Raw genomic sequence first — 21873 nt, 5'->3', positions numbered from 1 at the left:
CCTAATGGAAATCATTCCCTAAATGCATCACATGAAGTCTTTTCACGTAGCCTAAAGCTAATTTAAACTGCGTTAGGCAGAATGTAGACCACACCTTTTTAAAGGGTAGTGTAATTTTTTTACCTGTTAATAACAGTCATTTGTAGCAAACCTTGAACCAAAACCCTGACCTCTGATGACATGCTCTGGGAGTGACACAGGCCAGAAGGACCAGCACGAGCACCAAAGTGTCACTACTGAAATTCACAGGCACTGTGCACCTACAGCTCACTCTGAGGCGGGAAATGTATCATCCAGGGAGGGAAGTCGGACTGTCCTTCATTTCCTTCCTCCTTTCTTAAAATGACTCAGCTTCTCATCTGCCTATGGTTTTCATCACAGTGACAGATGATTTGATTCTAGGATACTGATAGCAGAAAGGGATGATTAAAAAGTGAAACTTCACAATACTCACTAGTATTTTAGTGTTTATTACCCAATTATACCCTGCCCATTCTTCCATGTTTAATTTCCTGGAAAAGCACTGTTTCATCACACATACATTTATAAATTGGCCCACTGCCAATGTAGTAGTCAATTTGAGCTGATTTTATTAGCAAAATGTTCTGAAAAAAATGCACCTTTATCACCTAATCCTACCTGTAAATCCTATAAATATCTTCAGAACGTCCCTTCCTTAGTCTGAGAATCCAAGCTCCTGGGTTGGCTTTTAACTGAAAGTAACCCTAGGATAAGAAGAAAAGACAAATTTCAGTTTTCTTTGAAATATCAAAATGCTGTTTCTAAGGGACAGTTACTCCTTTTTCTGAAATATCAGTCATCTACATTCTAAATAAGTTAACAGATCAGTGCAACTTTTAAAAAAAATCTACACATTAGAAACACTAGCAAAATATGCCAGTCGAGCTGAGAATCCTGCCTGCCAGCCGTACTTTAGGGAAGAATCAGCACGTGATGTGAGTGAGCTGCAAACCAACAAAAAGAACAGTACTGTATCTCACATGCAATGCACTTCCAGGGGCCAACTGGTTCAGAGCAGAATATTCTAGCATGTTTTCTTTTAAGGTGACATGTAATTACAATCTGTAAGTTTAACTAAACTGAGGACCTTCATATTGACCAATTCAGTCCCTCATGCATTTTTTTTCATCTGGCTCGTGTGCAGAATGCCAGCTCTGTCACAAATGGGAGCGCCCACAGTAACACGACTCAGTATCACCATCTGAAGTCCTGGTGATTTACCAGATTGGCCATAACAATGGTGTCCACGATGACTGGGCTGGCTGAAGTTCCTAACGTAAACTGCAGTCCTCGCGGGGGCTGGCCAGTGGTGACGTCATAGCAGTGACCTTCCAGTAAGAGGTACTCCAGCTCATACTCAGCAGCCACAACGCCGTCCACCTGCAACACCACAATTAAGTCACTTGAAGACTACTCAGCAATAAAAGGAAACAAACTATATGCAACCACATGGATGAATCTCACACACATTACGCAAAGTGAATTAAACCAAACATAAAGGGCTACATACTGCATGTTCACATTTATAAGAAATTCAAGTAAAGGCAAAATTATAGTGACAGAGGGAAGATTAGCAGCTGCCTGAGGCCACAAGTGGGGAAGAATGACGCCTGCAAAGGGGCACAGAGAACTTTTGGGGGTGATGCAATGCTCTGTATCTTAATTGTGCTGGTGACTGTATACAATTTTTAAAACTCAGATGGGTTGAAAAGAGAGTCAGGAAAAAAGGACACACAGAAAACAATAAGGAAGTTATTCCAAAAGTACAGATGAGAAGATAAGACTCTCATCTAGGAAGGTAGCATTGGGAAAAGCATGTAAAATAAACTGTCCAATGAATGAATAGATCTAAAAGCTAAATAATGGAAAAGAGAAAAGACAATCCTACAAGGATTATTTTCCATGAAACAACAGAGAAACAATGAGAAAGACCCAAGAAATATCAAAGGAAAATGCAAATTCATTTTGGTCTTTAGAATATAGCTGAAAATACTGCTGTTCTAAATGTCAATGTTTAAAATGTACTTAATGGCTTCACATGGCATAAAACCATTCATGTTTTACAACAACTGCCCAAATTATTACTGATTCTTTGTAGAAAATATGCTATAACTACAATTCTTGGGGGAGCTTGGATTTAGCTAATTAAAGCCTAGTTCAGACTTGGTTTGTAACTCTAGCTACTGCTAATTATGTAGTATTTGGAACTTCATATGGTACTGCAATGCTAGATTCCACAAGCATAATGAATAATAAGAGCTAAGAGGTAGCCTCCACCTGCTCTCCAAGCCTCGGGCTCTGTATTTGCAGTGGACTGCAGAGAAACTGGAGGGGGCCTAAGAAAGAACAGCAAAAGCTCTGAAGATATGGAAAGTACCCTGCTTTGTATCTGATTCTGGACTTCCTTGCACTGTTCTTTAGTGTTTTTTGTGGCCATTTTATAATCTTCTCAACAAAAGTTGGTTCCTCAAGGGCAACGACTGTATTTCCTAAAGATATGGTGGACAGGACTTGGGTGGGGAGTAAGGTAAGTGTGAACACACACACATACACACACACACACACACACACTCCCCTAACTTAGTAGAAGGACCCTTTAAATACCTAAAGGGTCCTTCTTTAAGAAACTAGAGTTATTTAACTTAATGAAAAGAATGCTGAGGAATACTTTGGTAACTATTTTTAAGTTCCTGGTTTCCCAATTCCCAAAACAACAGAATCAGGAAACAAGCTTCAAGTGTATCAAGAGATATTTAGGGTAGACACAGAGACAAACGTCTTAAAAAGGAAGGAGGCTCTGAGAAGCTTTAAGCTCCTTGAAAGTAAAGACCATGTCTTTTAAATCCTTTGTTAATGTACTCTGAGCTGCGTACAAGAGAGTGAAGAGACGTCAGTGAAATTACACTTGTGAGCTCTGTATCTTTGAAAATGGATTAGAAGAAAAGGATCACTTACCCTAATGACTCAGAATACAGTTATATGGAAATTAATGAAATATAGAAAAGATGGAGAAAAATCAATGAAGCCAAAAACTGGTTCTTCAAACATATCAACAAATTGACAAACTTTTAGGTAGATGACCAGGGAAAAAGAAAGAAGAGCTAATTTACTGAAATCAGTAAGGAAAAAGGAGACATTACTACTGAACTTAGACTATAAGAAAATGCTATGAATCACTGTATGTCAACAAATTAGAGAACCTACATGGAATGGATAAATTCCTAAGATACAAAAAAAACTCCGGAAATTGACGTAAGATGAAACAGAATATATAAATAGACCTATAACAAGAGATTGAATTAGTACTTTCTCAATTTCCCAATTAGGCAAGAAAATTAAATAAAAGATACTCCATTTTAAAAGAAAGAAGAACTACCTCTGTTTACAGATGACATGATGTTGTATATAGGCTTGTATACTAAGAACTATAAAACACTGTTGAAAGAAATTAAAGACCTAAATAAATGCAAAGACATCCCATATCCATGAATCAGAACTCTATATTATTGATGGTAACTCTCCAAATTGACTAGGGATTAAATGCAATCCCTGTAAAATCCCATCAGCCTTTGCTGCAGATACTAAGAAACTGATTTCAAAATGCAAAGAACCCAGAATAGCCAAAACGATCTTGAAAAAGAAAAATGAAACTGGAAAAGTCACACATACCAATTTCAAAACTACAGTAGGGAGCTTTGACAGGACAGTGTGGTGCTGGCCTAAGGACAGACACAGAGATCAAGGGGACAGAATTGACAGCCTAGAATTAAACATTCACAATTAGCGTTGACTGATCAACAAAAGTGCCAAGGCCATTCAATGGGGAAAGAACAAGTCTTTTCAACAAATGGTGCTGGGACAGCTGGATATCCACTCAAAGAATAAAGCTGGAACCCTGCCTCACGTCATATATAAAAATTAACTCAAAATGAATTAAAGACCTAAATGTAAGAGTTTAAAATTTTGAAAGTCTTAGAAGAAAACATAGAAGCAAATCTTTGTGACTTGAGATTAAATAATGGTTTCTTAGGTAGAACACTGAAAGCACATGAAACAAAATAATAAAAGAGGTAAATTAGACTTCATCAAATTTGAAATGTTTGTGTTTCAAAGGACGTTATCCAGAAAGTGAAAAGACAACCCATGGAATGAAAGAGATTATTTGCCAATAATATATATGATAAGGGACTTGTAGGCAGAATATATAAAGAACTCTTATAATTCAACAAAAAAACAAGCAAATTTTAAAAATACACAAATGATTTGAACAGATATTTCTCCAAAGATGGTATTCAGATAGCCAATAAACACATGAAAAAATGCTTAACATCATTTGTCATAAGCGCGAATGCAAAATGGTACACTTTACCATATGATGTAGCAATCCCACTCCAAAGCATATACCCAGAGAAATAAAAGTATATCTCCAAAACCCTGTACATGAATGTTCACAGCAACAATATGCAAAACAGCCCAAAGTAGAAACAACCCAAATGTCTACCAATGAACGGATAAATGGAATGTGGTATATCTATACTAGGGAATATTATCTGGCAAGAAAAAGGAATTAAATACTAATACATGCTACAATATTGATGAATCTTGAAAATTTGTTAAGTGAAAGAAGGCAGTCATAAAACTATGTGATTCTACTTACATGAAATCATAGAGACAGACAATAGATTGGGGCAGCCAGGAGGAAGGGGAGTGACTGCTCATGGGTACCGAATTTCTTTCAGGGTGATGGAAGCATTCTAAAATTAGATAGTGATGATGGCTGCACAACTCTGTAAATATATTAAAACTACAGAACTGTGCATTCTAAAAGGGTGAATTTTATGGTATGTGGATTAGATCTCAATGAAACTGTTATTTTTAAAAATATAATTATGCGTGAACATTGATGTCTGAAAAGCCTGCCTAGACTGTGATCCAGTCTATCCAGTCAGAAACTATCATGACTACATTTTAAATAGGTTTTACACATGACTAGATACTTGGAAGCAATGATCTTACCTCTTCTAAATAAATATTATCCAAATCATACGGCGTTCTGACAGACTCTACCATCCAACTCTCAGGTGTATTCAGATTCAGAGTGAACAGAGGAGACTGTGGCATATCCAAAAATTTCGCTATTGGACCCTTAGCAAAGCTATTATCTGAAGTGAACAAAACCTCTGGTTCTAAGACGTAACGATAAAAGCTGAAATTAAAAAGAAAAATGTTAGCAGATGGGTACTAGACGTATCAGGGAGATTACTTCATAAATTACATAAATGTCTAACCACTGTGCTGTACACCTGATAATAATTTAAAATAATATTGAATGTTAACTGTAATTAAAAAATAAATATAGTCATGGGATGTAAAGTACAGCATAGAGAATATAGTCAATGGTATTGTAATAACTATATAGGGTGTCAGAGTAGTACACTTGGTGGGGTTATTACATTGTGAAGTGTATAAATGTCTAATCACTATGTTGTTTTGTACACTGGAAACTACTAATGATAAGAAAAATGTTCTTTTTCGAATACAATCACAGTCCTTGAGATTCCAGGCATCCACACAGGTAAACAACTGGCTTACAACAAACCAGATTTGGAAGAGTATCCTTCCAGACTGGGGAAGTGTTTGCAAACATCTAAATGATGAGCCGTCCTGTGGTTGTTGCAGATGCAGGAGAAGAGCAGGAGGGACAGGACTGAGATGGAGGTTCCTCCTTCCTGTACTGTCATGGGTGCTGCTGTTGGGACAGCAAACATAGCCTGCGCGCTTGCCTCCCTTCACTGACAAAAGCTCATTTTTCTCTTAAAAACAAAATCCTAAATGGTGATGGGTTCTCAGGCAAGCCCTAGAAACACGACATGCAAGTCTGAACCCTGCTCCTGCCCAGGGACAACGGTGGAAGCTGGGACCCCTCTTGTCACTTCCAAACCTGTTTCAGTTCACTTAGGATGTAACGTACAGAACACAGGCACATTTGTAAACTAGGAATTTCCCAAGCCCCAACATATTCTACACTATTACTTTAACTGTTTTTATATAACTTTTTCCATAAATGACCATTTCAAAGTTCAGAGAATATTCATCTAAGCCTGCCCTCCTTTTCAAGATATGCACAAAGGAGCCTCAGCAAGCTTCCTCTGACAAACATATTCCAAATTGAAATAACTGCTCTTCTTCTAAAATGAAAAAGTAAAAGATCTTTCCTCAGCACAGCTGACTAGGTACATTTAACAGCTGTATTGGTCCAAATGTTCTAAACTTAGAGAACCGTGTACTAATTCTGACCCAAGAAAAGAAAGAAGATAAGCATGAGGGCACGGATCTTGGGTTAATCCCACCGAAACACTCCCAGACCCATATTAAGTTCGCAGAACTTCTGATGAGAGCAAAATTTAGCAAAACGAAACACTCAGTAAATGGTCTTTTTAAATGCAACATCCACCTATAAACCCATTTAATCCTTAACACTGAATATCAGCTTTCAGATTTAATACACTTTTTCAACTGTTGATTTCTTAAACAGCTTTTGTTTTACCTTTTCAAAGGCATGTCAGAAAGTTTAGACTGGCAGTTCATAAATACTCTTAGATTCATGTTGATCAGCTGAGTTAAAACCTGAAAGAGCAAACCAAACGACAAAACAAATTTTTTCTTATACAGAAAATGACTGATATTTGAGACAAAATATTTATATTTTCTCTTCAGAAATTTACCACATGATACTGAGTTAACAGAGAGAATATTTCTTAATATCTCAAGAAAAGATACAAAGATAGTAAGTGCCATAAGTCTGCAATGGCACTTACAGAAAATCACAACTCTTGTGCACAATCTAAATCACACATATGGATCACATGACCAAAAACATGGGAAGTGGGCTACTGAAATCACTGTCCCCGTGTGTATGAAGCAACAGACAGGTAATGTAGAGCTGTCTGCACAGGAAAATTCGAAAGATTCATCAGTGCAGGATACATACTACAGTGTGTGTGTGTGTGTGTGTGTGTGTGTGTGTGTGTGTGTGTGTGTGTGTATCTCCACAAAAAAAGGTTAGTTGATTATACTTCATTAAAAATGTCCTTAAAAAAATAAAACTAAAAAAAAAAAAGTTGGGGCAACTGTTTTAGGCAGAGCTCTTAAAATTTTCTTAAAATTGTAGTATCTTATATATATCTAAAAGACATGCTACCAAAACATGCTAGTTATAAAAAAATGATAAAGCAGAATTCTTTTACTTTTTTACCTCTTCACCATTACAAATTAAAATATGGCATAAACAGATTTAATTCAGACATTTTGCTCTAAATAGAGTAATTTTTTTTCTTACTTATATGAGCTAACCAATCAAACCTGTACCAACTAAGGTTATGAAGCTGTTTTCAGAGCCATGACCAATCTTTATGGAAACAAGACATGTGCCGCCCAAGGTTCCCTGCAGCGGTTTGCATGCCCTTTGAAGAAAACTAAGCGAACAGTGATGCTCTCAAGAGTCACGGGGGCACGTGACCACCCACAGATACAGCTGAGAACTGCCTCTGCAGCTGTCCTTACCAAGAGCAGTGGGGCAAGTCTCTGTGATTCTCTGGTGACGGGGTCAATGACAGCCATGACATCAAAGTACGTCTCCCCTTCTTTTGGCCTCAGCTTAATTGCACTATAGAGATCAAAAGATAAAACATTAATCTGTAGGTAAACAGGAAACAAAGGTGTTTTTGTTTGTTTTACGTGGGGGTGGGGGGGTGTCCAACATGGCCTATCAGCCCTCTCAGCATTTCAATAAAAATTTTAGATCTAGAACAACAAGGTTACATGGTGGTCAACGACATGATTACGTCTACCTCAGAGTTTACAAAACTCTCCAATGACTCAGGTCCACACAAAACGGATTGAAAGGTGTGTGTTACAAGAGGAAAACCAGCTTGAAATTGTATGTAGCCAAAAACTGCTAAAAGCTTCTATCTGTTTTTGACAATTACAGAACATTATACCAATTTTTATTTCTTGGCAAGAAGGGCATGAGGACAGAAAAAATAATTTTTTTTTACATAAGAAAAGGAATTCAAGAACATTACAGAAGATTTTCAAAAGAGAGAAAAAGAAACTACATAATCATAAAATCTCACCATCCCAACCCAACCATTGTGTGGTATATTCCACGCAGTCCTTAAATGTCTTTGTAAAGACCAGCTATACCCTCAGAATATTCAATTTTCTTCTTTTCCCACCACAAAAATCATGTTTTTCCTTTCCATGTTGTTACACATCAAATATCCTGAGTAAGAAGTAATCATCTGGTGACCAAATGAGTCTGCCATAGTTTACTTAAGCAGCTGCCTTATTGCTGGGCATTTAGATGGCTTTCAATCTGTAAAATAACTTTGTCCATCCAGCTTTTATCATGCTTGGAAGTGTCCTTAGAGTCAACGACGTCCTAGATATGAGATGACTGAGTCACAGGACACAAACATTTCTGTGGCTAATATATACTGACAAGCACATTTCCTGAAGAACTAAACAAATTTACAAGGCCAAGAAATGAACCTCACCACATCTTGTCAGCATTAAGTTACACAGATTATGTCTGCTCTTAATAAGTGAAAAACGGCAGCTGGTTAGGTTTCAGCTTGTACTGGTAGGATTTCTGGGAAGAGTGTGCATTTTCCCATATGTAGTTTCCAGTTGCGTTGCTTCCTTCTAAAGTTATATCAACTTGAGTGATTTAGGAGGAGCGGAGCCTCTGATACATTTTTAAAGGAATACACATTAAGGGATTTAAAAATACATCCAATTTTCCCAAAACATGAATTGTTTAAATTATCGTTTATCTTTGTTTGCTCTGAACAATATTTTAATGTGGGTTCAATGCTAACCACGACTTTTATGCAAGAAAATCTGCTCAGCGGGATGAAAACAAAAGTATAAAACAGAACATAACTAATAAAATTGGGTAACCATAGTTTAAATGATGATGTTATATCTTAACTGCTTTGGAAATAAACATCGGAATAGCTTTATGACTGTACTGCAGCAGATGCTCTCAATTTTTTATAGTAACAACTTCAGCTACCAATTATTGCAATACAAGAAAATGTTTTTACTGATACAGCTCTTCTCAAAGTGTGGCCTCAGACCAGCAGCACCAGCTTTACCTGGAAGTTTCTAAAAACAAATTGTCAGGCCCCAACCCAGATCGAATGAAACAGAAACTCTGGGGGAAGGTCCAGCAATCTGCATTTTAACAAACTCTCTAAGTAAAAATATGAGAACCACTGCCCTCAGATAATTTGGACCTCTGTGAGACTCGAGAATTCTAGAAAGCAAAGCTCATTAGACAATAGCATCACAGAGTCTCACAAAGCTTGGAAACAAGAAGTGAAGTCCCCACAGTCCTCCAGGGGACAGCGCCTGAGTCAGGCCTGCCCAGGCCAAATCCCAGGATCCTGGCAGTATGGGATCGAGTTCTGTTTGACATGTCGTGTTCTACGCCGGTGTTCTAGATGATCCACAACACGCACAGCCAGAAACTGACCCTGTCAGGTCTTTTAACCACCCCCAACCTCTGTGACAGAAAAAAGAGGGCAAGACAAAACCAAGAAAAGAGGAATACTGGTAAGGAAATAGAGAACAATATAAACTAATAGTATCATGTTTAAATGTACTCATCGTATTGGTCAGAGAAAAGACCAGAATAGGCTCAAGAGTGAAAGACAAAGGAACAAGATTTGGGGCTCGTAGATATTTTTGTGAGGTGAGTACAGCAAATGTCCAAGAATACAGAGCTTCACCAATCTTGACATACAGGAATCACCCTGGGGGGAGGGGACCCCATTGCAATGGAGATGCTGACTCTGGAAGTCTGGATTGGGCCAGACACTGCATTTCCAACCATCTCCCAGGCAGTGCCCCACTGCTGTTCCAGAGACCACTCTTTTAGGGCAAAAGTACACATAACTGATAATTAAGACCTTTTCGTGTCTTGCAAAAATAAGAAATTTCTGATTTAAATAAAACAAACACTCAACTAACACAACCCCAATAAGAACTTCTCTAATTATAACTTTTATCATAATAGAATTTGTAATTAGGATATTTTAACTATATAAGACTCATGGAAAAAATGATGTTCTAGAAAGGGAAGAGTTCTTGCTCAGGATTACTATCTTGACCACGAAAGGCAAACAAAATGTCAGATCAATTAGGAAATGCTTCCTGCGGCAGTAACTAGATAATGAATTACTTCCTGAAAATATACAGAGTGATGAGAAGATGGGTGCTAATGGGCAAAATCCAAGTAGGGTTATTAGCAAGGAGCCTCAGAAGTTTTCACTCACTGGTAACACAGACATTAGAAGACACAGCCAGTGAGAAAGGAGAAGGTCTCCATTCTAGCCTAAAATTGTCGAATAGTCTGTTCAATTTGATCTCCACAAGGGGTGGTGTGAGAAAGCACAAGTCAACTAAACCAAAGTCCTATCTGCCCCAGACGAATTAAACCAGAATCACAAGGAGCAGGATGCAGACTTCTGTGTCTAAAGCCTCCCTGGTGATTCTGAGGTGCAATAAAGATGTCTACCTACCTGGTCAGACCAGGGCTACATACCTCAACTGTAGGGGTTATTCCTAAAGACAAGGCAATGTTAAGTCCAATCATAAGGAAACAACCCAAACTGTGAAGCACTCTACAATACAATTGCCCTGGACTCTTAAAAGTCAATCTCATAAAAGACAAGACAGAATAGAAAAGCAGGGAACTGTTCTACCTACAAAAAAGGAGACTAAAGAAATATAATTTACTAACTGCAATTTGTGATCTGGACCAAAACAAAATAACTAAAAAATAGCTGTAAAAGGTCATTACTAGAAATTTGAATATGAACTGGCATTATTTAGTATTATTGTGTCAAGGTTAAATTGCTGAGGTATGCTAACAGGTACTGTGGAGAAACTCCTTACACTGAGGAGATATGTGATGACGTCCAATGTAGTTTCAAATGGTTCACAAAGTATGTAAGTGCACGTTATGTTTTTTATATGCACTATATACGTTACATGGACTATACACACACACACACACACACACACATACACAAACACACACACACAGGTGACAAATAAATATGGCATTTGTTAACAATTGGTGAATATGGGTTAAACATATTTGGGTGTTCACTGTAATTGCCTTTCAACTATTCTCTACGTTTATTTACTTCTCAAAATAAAAATTGGAAAAGATATGGCAAGTACTTCCTCATAATGCTAAACTTAGTTTTATTTTATTGAAAACAAAAGTTTTCAATATAAGACGAATGAGACAAGTGCTCTAACAAATTTTTTATTCTTGAGTATCAGAAAATTACAACTGATCCGCTTCATTTAAACGCTTTTCTTTCTAAAATAGTGCACTCAGAACTATCTCAGATTTAGAAATAAATGTCAACTTTTACGTAACTTAGATCTGTATATGAATTTTACATATGAACATGAATATATATGAAAACAGCACACACGAGACACATTTTCCATTCATATGAGAACTTATATTCACACTTCATATGAAAAAATAAAGACTATGAGGTAAAGATAACCTTAAAAGCTTAATATTCAAGATGGCACAAGTCTGGGGTGTGCTGTGTGGGGTGTGAGTGAGAGGTGTGGAGTGCAGGGGGTGTGTGTATAAAGTGTGGGGTACAGGGTGTGAGGGTACAGGAGTGTGGGTGTAGGGTCTGGGGCGTGGGTGCTGGTGCAGGGTTGGGGTGCAGGGGGTGTGGTGTGGGGTGCGGATACAGGGTGAGGGTATGGGTCCGTGCCACCTCAGTGCTTGCCACGTGCCCGCCATGGCCCTGAAGGCTGAGGGTGGGCACTGTCGAGACGCTGAGCCCTGGCCCCACTCTCCTCTTGGTGTGTAAATTCAGAGAGAAACATGAATGGTTTTGAAACATGTGGGACTCAGCATTTGAAAACATGGTTTTGAAACAGTGGGACTCAGCAATTTTGCACAGGAAGTTTTGGGAGATGTTGTTTACTGTAGTCTGCCTGAGGTTGGGACAAAATTGAACAAACAAGATGAGTTTCATGCTTTGGAAAGTGTGAAAGTCACTAGTGAACTCTATTCTCCTCTATCAGAAGGAACTGAAATTAATGAAGCTCTTGCAGAAAACCCAGGACTTGTCAACAGATCTTATGAAGACGGCTGGCTGCTCAAATAGACTCTGAGTAACCCTTCAGAACTAGAAGAGATAATGAGTGAAGAAGCGTGTGAGAAATACATCAACTCTACTGAGGAGTGAAAATGGAACCCCCTGAATAAAATAGTATGAAACAACTTAATCTAGCATAGTTGTCTTAAATTAGTGGTGGATAGAAGATTTAAAATAGCAACTTTTGGGCTGGCGCGGTGGCTCAGGAGGTTAGAGCTCCATGCTCCTAACTCTGAAGGCTACTGGTTCGATTCCCACATGGGCCAGTGGGCTCTCAACCACAAGGTTGCCAGTTCCATTCCTCGAGTCCCGCAAGGGATGGTGGGCAGCGCCCCCTGCAACTAAGATTGAACGTGGCACCTTGAGCTGAGCTGCCGCTGAGCTACCAGATGGCTCAGTTGGTTGGAGCGCGTCCTCTCAACCACAAGGTTGCCGGTTCGATTCCCACAAGGGGTGGTGGGCTGAGCCCCCTGCAACTAGCAACGGACCTGGACCTGGAGCTGAGCTGCGACCCCCACAACTGAGACTGAAAGGACAACTTGACTTGGAAAAAAGTCCTGGAAGTACACACTGCTCCCCAATAAAGTCCTGTTCCCCTTCCCCAATAAAAAAAAAATAGCAACTTTTAGTAATACCAATAGAAAAAGAAACTACTGTATTTCCCACTGTATAACGCACTCCCACGTATAATATACACCCACATTTTGGGCCCAAACTTTCAGGGGGAAAAAATATTTCATTTTAATTTTCTAATTTAAATTTTCAATTGTTTACATTTAGGTACTTGTTTTTTGTATTATAAAGGAATTTTAGCATTTATTTGTTAACATATTCTGTATGGTACAAGAAATTTTATGTACCAAATTTACGACATTTATGCATCATAGAGGCCAAGAACTCTTCATCTTCGCAAGTTCGTCCTAAGTTCAACAAAACCAATTATTATATTCCAGGGTATTATTTTGCATACTGATATCATATTGATTTCTAGAGTTACACTTTTAATTCATAAGCATAAATAAAATAGTTAAAAACATTTATATAGATACAGAATTAGTGCTACCCATGTATAATGTGCACCCTTATTTTTCCCTCACAAATTTGGGTAAAAAAGTGTACATTATACATGGCAAAATATGGTACTTACAACAATGCTACTGGAAGAAAATATCCCTTAACTTTCCAATATTGGAAGACAAACACAATATGCATCTTTTTCTCAATACCCTGTGACTTTTAGACTAGGCGACAGTTGTAATATTCAGGATTCCTGAAATTATCTGTGGTAAAATCTAGTGATAAAAATTAGGTAATTCAAGGATAACACTGTTACCATAAGCCATATATAATATTGTAACTTTTTTAAAACCGTCTCTGGATTAGGGTCAAAATACATAATGATCTCCCCACCAGAACTGACAGTGGAGAAGAGTTTTGTTAGCTGTACAGTGTCAGATGTTGGACCCTACTATCTGAATTTTGCAACATACTGCACGTGCTGGTGCTGCTTTTATACAGTGAAGCAACACCCTTGCAGGAAAACAAGAAACAGTTTAATAATAATACATTGAACTTCTTCATTTAAAGAAGTCTTATATTCATGAATACACACAAATTCAACATTATTGCTATACCTGTGTCTGTCTTCGAAAAACTGGTACTCGATTCTTGCATCTCCTTTTGGTTGAGCTGACAGGAGAGCATCCACCTTCATTACCAAGTCACTTGCCCTGAAAGATGCAATTGGTGAAAATTTAGCATCTCTTTAAAATGAAGGTTCTTCCAGTTATTGCGAACACCCACAAGACAGTCTGAAGAAAGTATAAGCTTTGTACCAAGAGGAATGAAAAAAGTACTGATTTTGTGAGTGATTAGTTTTACAACTTTGGGGAAGGTACTGACCTTTCCATCCGTGAATGGCGATAACGCCTGCTTTCCACGGCTCCCATAAATACTGCACTGGCTAAACAGACTGCCCAGCCCATAACAAACTGTCAGTTAACGTTATTTACATCCTCCCTCATCCTCTTCTTAATAACTTTATTACTTTTTATAATTATTAGAGTGATAATTCACTGGAAAAATTTCAGGAAAAAATATGAGAAACTGAGATATACGAGTAAACAATACCTTTATCAAGAAATTAGCACTGAGACATTTTGAGTCATAATTTCTTTATATTTTTAAATAAATATACATACATATTTAATAGCTACAAATAAATAAATACACAAAGGGTGCCAAAAAGGTGTATACACATTTTAGAAAGGAAAACTGCATTAAAATTGTAATACTCAATATATACCGATAACAAAATATGAATACAAGTCACGTTTGACTTCTGCAATTACAAGACGTGCTCCAAGTGGTTACTATCAACGTCCAGACACTTCTGATTACAGCGAACTACTGCTTGAGTAACGCTGACCAAAGTGTCCACTTGTATATGTTTTTGGCACCGCCGGTATATACAAAGATATATATATTATGTATATAATACACACATACACACACACATACACACAGAAGTGGGATTATATTATCTAGTAACCTGTTTTTTCATTTAACAATACATTATAAACATCTTTTGTTGGTTAAGAAATACAGGGGCCCATCAATATTTTCATTGACTACATAATATATTTATGGATACATCATAATCTATTAAACCAACCAGCTATTGAACATCTAGGTTCTTATTTCACTATTATAATCAATCAACACTATGGTCACCACCCCTTCTAACGTTGATTTTTAACCAAGGAAGATCTTGAACTAAATCACAAGATTAAAGAAAAAACAAAAGCCCTAATCTGTTGAACAAAGGACTAAATTCTAAGAATTCTAAAAGAGCACTCGTGAATAATATTTGAAATAGAATAAAGCCTATACATTTTCTCAGTAAACCAAACAACTGTATCAAATTACCTCTTTTGGTACTTTTCGATACTAACTCTGAAAACACGGAATACACAGGCCATTTGTTTCTTGTGGTATGTCAACATTGCCACAAAGCTTTCAAGTGACACTTGGTTATATGAACTGAGCTAATCAGGCCAACATGAAACTTTCTAAATGTTCAGGAAGCACCACAATCAAAGAGCCCAGAGCGGAGCTTCAGAAAGCTGAGGCGAGCCTCGTGGCTGTGGTATGGGTCATGTTGAAAGCTGTGGTTGGGATGAGGGAGGGAGTGCACTCCACGGTGCAGCAGCTGGCATTAGTGAAACCCCTAGGCAGGCAAGGTGATTCTGAGAACATAACAGTTTTAGAATCAATCGTTTGGCAGCCCCATGACTACCTTATTTCCCTAAATTCACCCAGGACAGACCCAGAGCCATCTCTAGTTCATAGAAAGCAAGTCTTTTGTGCATAGTCTGGCAATTACATACTAGTCCACAAAGACTCAAGCACCCACCCCCCAAACCTCCACAGAGGGAGAGAGTGATCCAAGGGTACACAACTCTAAGGCTATGCTCGTGACATGGTGGCTTCAAGTTATGGGCTATGTCCTGGCCTGCCTCAGGGAAGTGTTTCACAGGCCTGAACAAGAGGCATCTCAAGAGCCACTGAGGTAAGAAGGAACCTCTTATCTATAAGGAAAAGAGATTCTTTCCCATATCACACAAGACTGCAAAGGGACTACTTTGGCAGCTACTAATGTCAGAACTTCACTAAGACAAGCGTCTGAAACTCTGCAGCATGATGGCATATGAAAAAGATTAAGAAAAAACCCTAAGAACTTTTAAATTTTATATCCTCCACTATGCATGAAAGAACACTATCAAGACAGTGAAAAAGCAACCCACAGAGTGGGAGAAAATATTTGCATATAATATATGTGTGAGAGATTGCTATCAAGAATATACAAAAAACCCCAACAACTCAACAAAATAAACAATTAAAAATAAGCAGAGGACTTGGACAGGTATTTTTCCAAAGATATACAAATGGCCAATAAGCACATGAAAAGATGTTCAACATAACTAATCATTAGGGAAGCACAAGTCAAACCACAAAGAGCTTCATACCCATTAGAATGGATATTATTTTTAAAAAAATACAGAAAATAACAAGTGTTGGTGAGGATGTGGAGAAATTGAAACCTTTATGCCTTACTGGTGAGAAGTAAAATGGTACAGCCTCTGTGAAAAAGGTATGAAGGTTCCTCAAAAAATTAAACATAAAAATATATCCCCAACTACATACTCATTTTATATTTAATGCAGGAACCATGTGTATATGACTAGAGGTTCCAGTTATACAGCACTTACATGGAGCAGTTAAACAATTTATTTTCTTCCATTGAGAAATAACTCATTAAAATGCATTAGTTAATAATAATACTGGAAGAATTAAATTAAAAACCAACCAACAATAACCAACTCATCATCACCTTTGGAGGATTCAAGAGAAACAAGTCATTAGTCCATAATGGTAAATACAGGAAAAAAAGCATTTAACCTGCCCCTTCCTGAACAAAATAAAACTGACGGTAATTAAGGAAATAATAAAGGAAGCATTTCTATACATAAATATTCCAAGGTAATAAACTTACCACTCTACTTTTGCATATGTTTGAAATTTTCCACCATCAAGGATTAAAAATTAAAAATGGAGAGAACTCTTTCAGTTCTTTAAATAGCTGGCTACAAAATAAATTAACTTGTTTCAACAGAGGCATAAACAAAAACCTGACTTGAAAGCATTATTACAGGGGTGGCCAGATGGCTCAGTTGGTTAGAGCCTGAGATCTCAACAACAAGGATGCCGGTTCAATTCCCACAGGGGATGGTGGGCTGTGGCCTCTGCATGGACAACTAGATTGAAGGACAACAGCTTGGAGAGGATGGGCCCTGGAGAAACACATTGTCCCCTAATATTCCCCAATAAAATTTAGTTTAAAAAAAAGTAAGAAAAGAAAAGAAAGCAAGCATTATTACATTGTAAAGCTGGAAATAAAATATCTTGGAATGGGTAGCATGAGGAAAGTCCAATTAATATAGCCCCTACCACATGAACAAATTAACTTCTATGCAAACTTACACATCTTCTTCTACCCGAAGCTGCTGAATATGAGATTTGATTTTCTGTCCTGAAGTTTTTAAGATGATATTTTCTAGGAGGTGGAAATCATCTTGATTAAAGAGTTCACTATTCCCCAGTGGCCCAATGATCTGTGAAGAAGAGCAGGGTGGTCAGTGCGGGAATCCATGAGCTATAAAGAAGTCTTTGTCATCCTCAGTCTATCTTACAAACCAAATCACATGAAAGACCGCAGAATGTTTCCATCTGAACAACATCAATGAACAAAAGTAAAAACAAAACCCAATCAACTCATACAATTATTTACTTATCAATTCCTCAACTACATAGAGTGTGGACTTGTATACAATATTTTTACAGTAAGCAAACTCGGAAGTAAGATACCGCTTTCATTAATTCTCACAGAGTATAAATAACAAAGCTAGAACGACATGTAGTGGAGACGCCAGGAACTTCACCCTCCACGCTGAGAATTTAAAGTTTGGTACGTTCACTAGAGTCTCATTTCAGTGGCTGCGGATCTCATGAACCGGTCTAAGCCTAGACTGATTAAATTCCTATGTACTGTACAAAGTATAAATATGGTCCCTGTAGAGATGAATACTTAATGTATCAAAGGCCTCACTGGTTTGTGTTCTGACAGCCACCACAGTCTCACCACCGTGCACAATGGTGGGACAAAATTAACCAGCAAGAAGTTTCCACACAAGGATGTTCAGGTCAAAATGAAAAGCTTCCTTAAAATAAGGAAGCAGAAATATCATCAGCACTGCATAAGCCCTAATCTCCTATGGAAAAAGCGTGGCTCTCCTGGAAGAGCTTACTAGCTTCCCAAGAGAATGCTGCCAAGACTGTTCACTGATCTAATTTGAAATCCAGGTTGTCTCAGCACAAAATCCTTACCCTTCCATTGCTGATGACTGCCCTCTGTCCTTTCTTTAGCTTCAGGACATCCCTGCAGTACATGGCATGAGACAAAATGAAATCCATTTTGGAAGACTCAAAGACCTCTTTAAAAAGACTGAAATCCATGCCCTAGGAAAGTAATTGTTATTAGGAAAAGTAATTATTAAACCATAAAAATGAATAATCATAATGAATAAATCATAAAATGCTCGTTTAATGGAAAGTAATAACTAATTTGAATAATTAACATTATGATGTCTCCATTTTCCCTCCCAATTTCTTACCCACCCACTTATCAAGTAATGCTTATTTCTTTTTCACGTTCTTATACATGATTGATAAATTGGCAAGCTAGTGTTTTATTCTGCATTTTAAAAGGTTGCTAATTTCAAGTGACAGCCTTTTTTCTAACTGAAACATCAAGCATACTCATAATTTTATAAGAAATTTTAAAAACTACAAAACACTAAAAAGTAACATATAAATGAATAAACATGGGCTTATATTGGAAACACATCAAGAAGACGTAAGCCTCTAACTCATTAAGTGGCTTAAGTCTCAGGTTTTTGCTCTATAAACAAATATTGTCTGTCTTCTAAAAATTATACAAAACAAATGGCTTTGTGCTTAAAGCATACATGAACTTATATCATGCACATCTTGAAACCTAGCAAATTTAAAAGCCATAAAGGGAATGTGGCAGAATTGTTATTTCTTGGAAAGATTCTTCCAATTTAAAGAGAGAAATCCTGAGACTCCAGGATTATAATACCACAAGTCCTGAATCACGAACAGGGCGTCAGCCCCAGGAGCAGACTTCCGTGGTAGGTAACAGTGATGAGCCTCGTGCGGACGCACCTCGTGCAGACGCACACTCACCCCGACAGAGAACTGCCCCACATCCGCGCCTGCCGCCAGGGCCTCCGCGGTCTCCTCCTTGGCCATTTTGGTGATGAAGTTCTTAGCAGAGCTGGAGGTCTGTGTTTGGAGAGCTGCCCAGATTGCTCTGGAGATCTGAGTGGTCTCATAACTTAAGTCTTCACTAGGATTATTGATCACGCTTATTCTAACATTGTTACTGGATTTCTAGTTACAAAACGGGAAATAAGGGTTACGTGGTGGATGTTTTGACCTTAAAAAGCAGCATTAATATCAGTCATATTCCATAAATAGCAAGTAATACCTCCCTTAAAAAGTCTTTATGGTGATAAAGAGTATTACAAATATATATATATTTTAAAAGTCTTTATTTCTCCTCTGCATACAGAATGAAATTAAAATGCAATAAGCAGGCATTCAAACCCCTAAATGAATTGACCCCCAGCCTTCCTTTCCAACTTCATTTCTTACCATCCCTGTAAATACACCATCAGAGTCCTAAACTCCTCCTCCCGTCCCCCACATTTTGTGTTCTTCTAATACACGTCTTGCCTCACATTGGCATGTGAACAACAGGTACCCCCATCTTTGCTTTCTTAAGTCTCAAACACTCTTCAGGGCTCTGCTCAAACCCTTTTTCATTCACGTGGCCTTTCTAGATTTCTAGTAACAATTAATCTCTTCCTGGATAAAAAGACAAAGAGTCCATGTGGGAGAAGATATGTGGGACGCATAAAACCAAAAAAGGGCTCGTATCAAGAGCATAAGCAACAGAAATTCATACTTATATATATCTCAAGACATATACAAGAATATTCATAGCAAGAATATTCTTAAAATAGCTCCAAACTAGAAACAACCCAATTGTCCATCAAATATGCTAAACAAACAACCAGAACTTTGTGGTATAACCATATGATACAATACCACACAATGAAAAAGAACTACCTATCACTACTTGTAATATCATGAATAAGTCCCAAAAATATTGAGTAAAGAAACTAAACACAAACAATTATTATCAGATTCCATTTAAATAACATAACAAACAGGCATATTCTATGATATGCAAAGAGGAAAAAGGCAGGAGTGGTAATGGGGCCACAAACGGGGGTGGGCTTTCAGGAATCTGAGACTTCTCCTTTACCTGGGGGGTGGTCACATGGATATGTTCATTTGGGACACTGTGTACCCTGTGAGCTGTGCACTTCCTCTGTACCTATTTTTTGCTTCCATTAAAATATTTACTTAAAGTATTCGATTCTCCCTCTCTTGTTCTACCACTCTCCCACAGCTTGCGTATCGATCAATTTTACAGTGCCTGGTACAGATACCTACAGTCTACCCTGGATTTAACTTTGCCTTAACCACAGCATCTAGGCTGTTTCCTCACATTACAAGGCACGCAGCATATTAGTAAAGTTGAAATCGCCTGGATATTTCAGAAAGCCTCCCTGGGACACAAGGTGCCAAGGGGACACGAGAAGGGTGTGAAATACGAACTGCTCAGGAAAAGGAATGGAACATCTCATTCTCTGACAATGGCACCCTCTAAAGGAGACAGTGTCTTGTCAACCATTCAGCACTGTCATTCACTCAAGTTCCATGATCTGTGCCGCACATCTGTCACACCACCTGTGTGTGCGTCCCTGCATGCCCAGATCTCCTGCTACCGTGTGCGGACTCACGCGCCTGCACAGTGGCACCACACACACTCCCTCAGCATAAGGCACCCGTCTCTCCCATGTAATACCAACAGGATCTTCACAGCAGCAAAAACACGAGCAGTGATACAATAAAAACCTGTCTCTGATGAACATCTCCTATTTGTTCCTCTAAAAGAATCTATTCCCTCAAATACAGGCAGAATATTGCAGTCTTCTCTGATCACATACTAGCTGCATACCTTTGAAAAAACAACACTTTTTCCCTCAGGCACTAAGACAGCAGGACTCGTGCCTCCCCACCAGAACAAGAGTCGGCACACAGGTGCTCGCGCACAACGGCAGGCTCAAACAAAGATAACGGAGTGAAGCTGTAGACACTTACCTGATGTTTAATAGCATCATACAATAACTGCCTTCCAGAAGGGCTATCAAAATCCCCAACAATCCAAAAAGTTACTGGCCTAATAAATGAATCATCTGTAGAAAAACAAAACAACATATCTGAGTAGGAGGGAAGAAGCACATTCTATGGCTATGTTTCAATACTGTTATTAAGCTAAATAATTTCTGAAAACCATGCAAAAAATAAAAAATGAAAGTTTAATAAGAATACAAAGCAGAAGTAGTGAAACTTCGATACTAACACGAAAGCAGGGTAACTTTCCCTGCTTAATTATAAGCCAGAAACATGCACATGTATTAATTCTATTATTGTTTGGGCATCTGTTAGCATGTAAAATGAAAAAGAGCCTCTGAACGTGTGGGTAACATATGATAGTCTTTAATCATGTTAATTTGTAACTTTATGAAATATAATTCTTTGCAAACCCTTACACAAAATTTATCTGCATAGATAAATTATCTACTGTTACCGACAGGTTCCAGACACATGCCAATAAAGGGTCAATAAATTTTGAATTATAACGGTGCCCAAAATAAGATAGTTAAAAAAAAAGAAACAGAACATTCTGAAATTTAAAGTTACCATAGATTTCCTTGGAAGACATTCCTGGACAAGGTAAAGGAAAAAGAGTAGAGGAAAAGAAAATGTCACTTCTGTAATTACTGTCTACTATCAGAGCCAGATTCGAACAATGCCTAACAGAGCTCCTGTGAGCTCCTTGGCCCACTAGTATCAGCACTGTCCC

The 21873-nt window shown here is 38.0% G+C and overlaps 1 protein-coding gene and 1 pseudogene across 2 annotated transcripts in view; one reads left to right on the top strand and one right to left on the bottom strand.

Moving 5' to 3' along the window:
* Window positions 1–21873, bottom strand: part of UGGT1 (UDP-glucose glycoprotein glucosyltransferase 1) — a 135769-nt gene that overhangs the window by 25062 nt on the left and 88834 nt on the right. Inside the window, 11 exon segments of the mRNA XM_081051329.1 lie at window positions 640–725; window positions 1243–1401; window positions 5038–5227; window positions 6569–6648; window positions 7585–7687; window positions 13865–13960; window positions 17274–17404; window positions 18177–18308; window positions 19059–19265; window positions 21108–21202; window positions 21711–21734. Of these exon segments, the coding sequence (XP_080907455.1) occupies window positions 640–725; window positions 1243–1401; window positions 5038–5227; window positions 6569–6648; window positions 7585–7687; window positions 13865–13960; window positions 17274–17404; window positions 18177–18308; window positions 19059–19265; window positions 21108–21202; window positions 21711–21734 (1303 nt within the window).
* LOC308498715 (glycine cleavage system H protein, mitochondrial-like) lies at window positions 9531–12320 on the top strand (annotated as a pseudogene). The gene is made up of 2 exons: window positions 9531–9642; window positions 11849–12320. The product of its transcript is annotated as a glycine cleavage system H protein, mitochondrial-like (transcript).

The sequence above is a fragment of the Rhinolophus hipposideros genome (assembly GCF_964194185.1).
Source record: "Rhinolophus hipposideros genome assembly, chromosome: 6".
Taxonomy (NCBI): Eukaryota; Metazoa; Chordata; class Mammalia; order Chiroptera; family Rhinolophidae; genus Rhinolophus; species Rhinolophus hipposideros.
The sequence above is the reverse complement of the archived record's forward strand: the minus strand, read 5'-3'. Positions and strand labels throughout refer to the sequence as shown.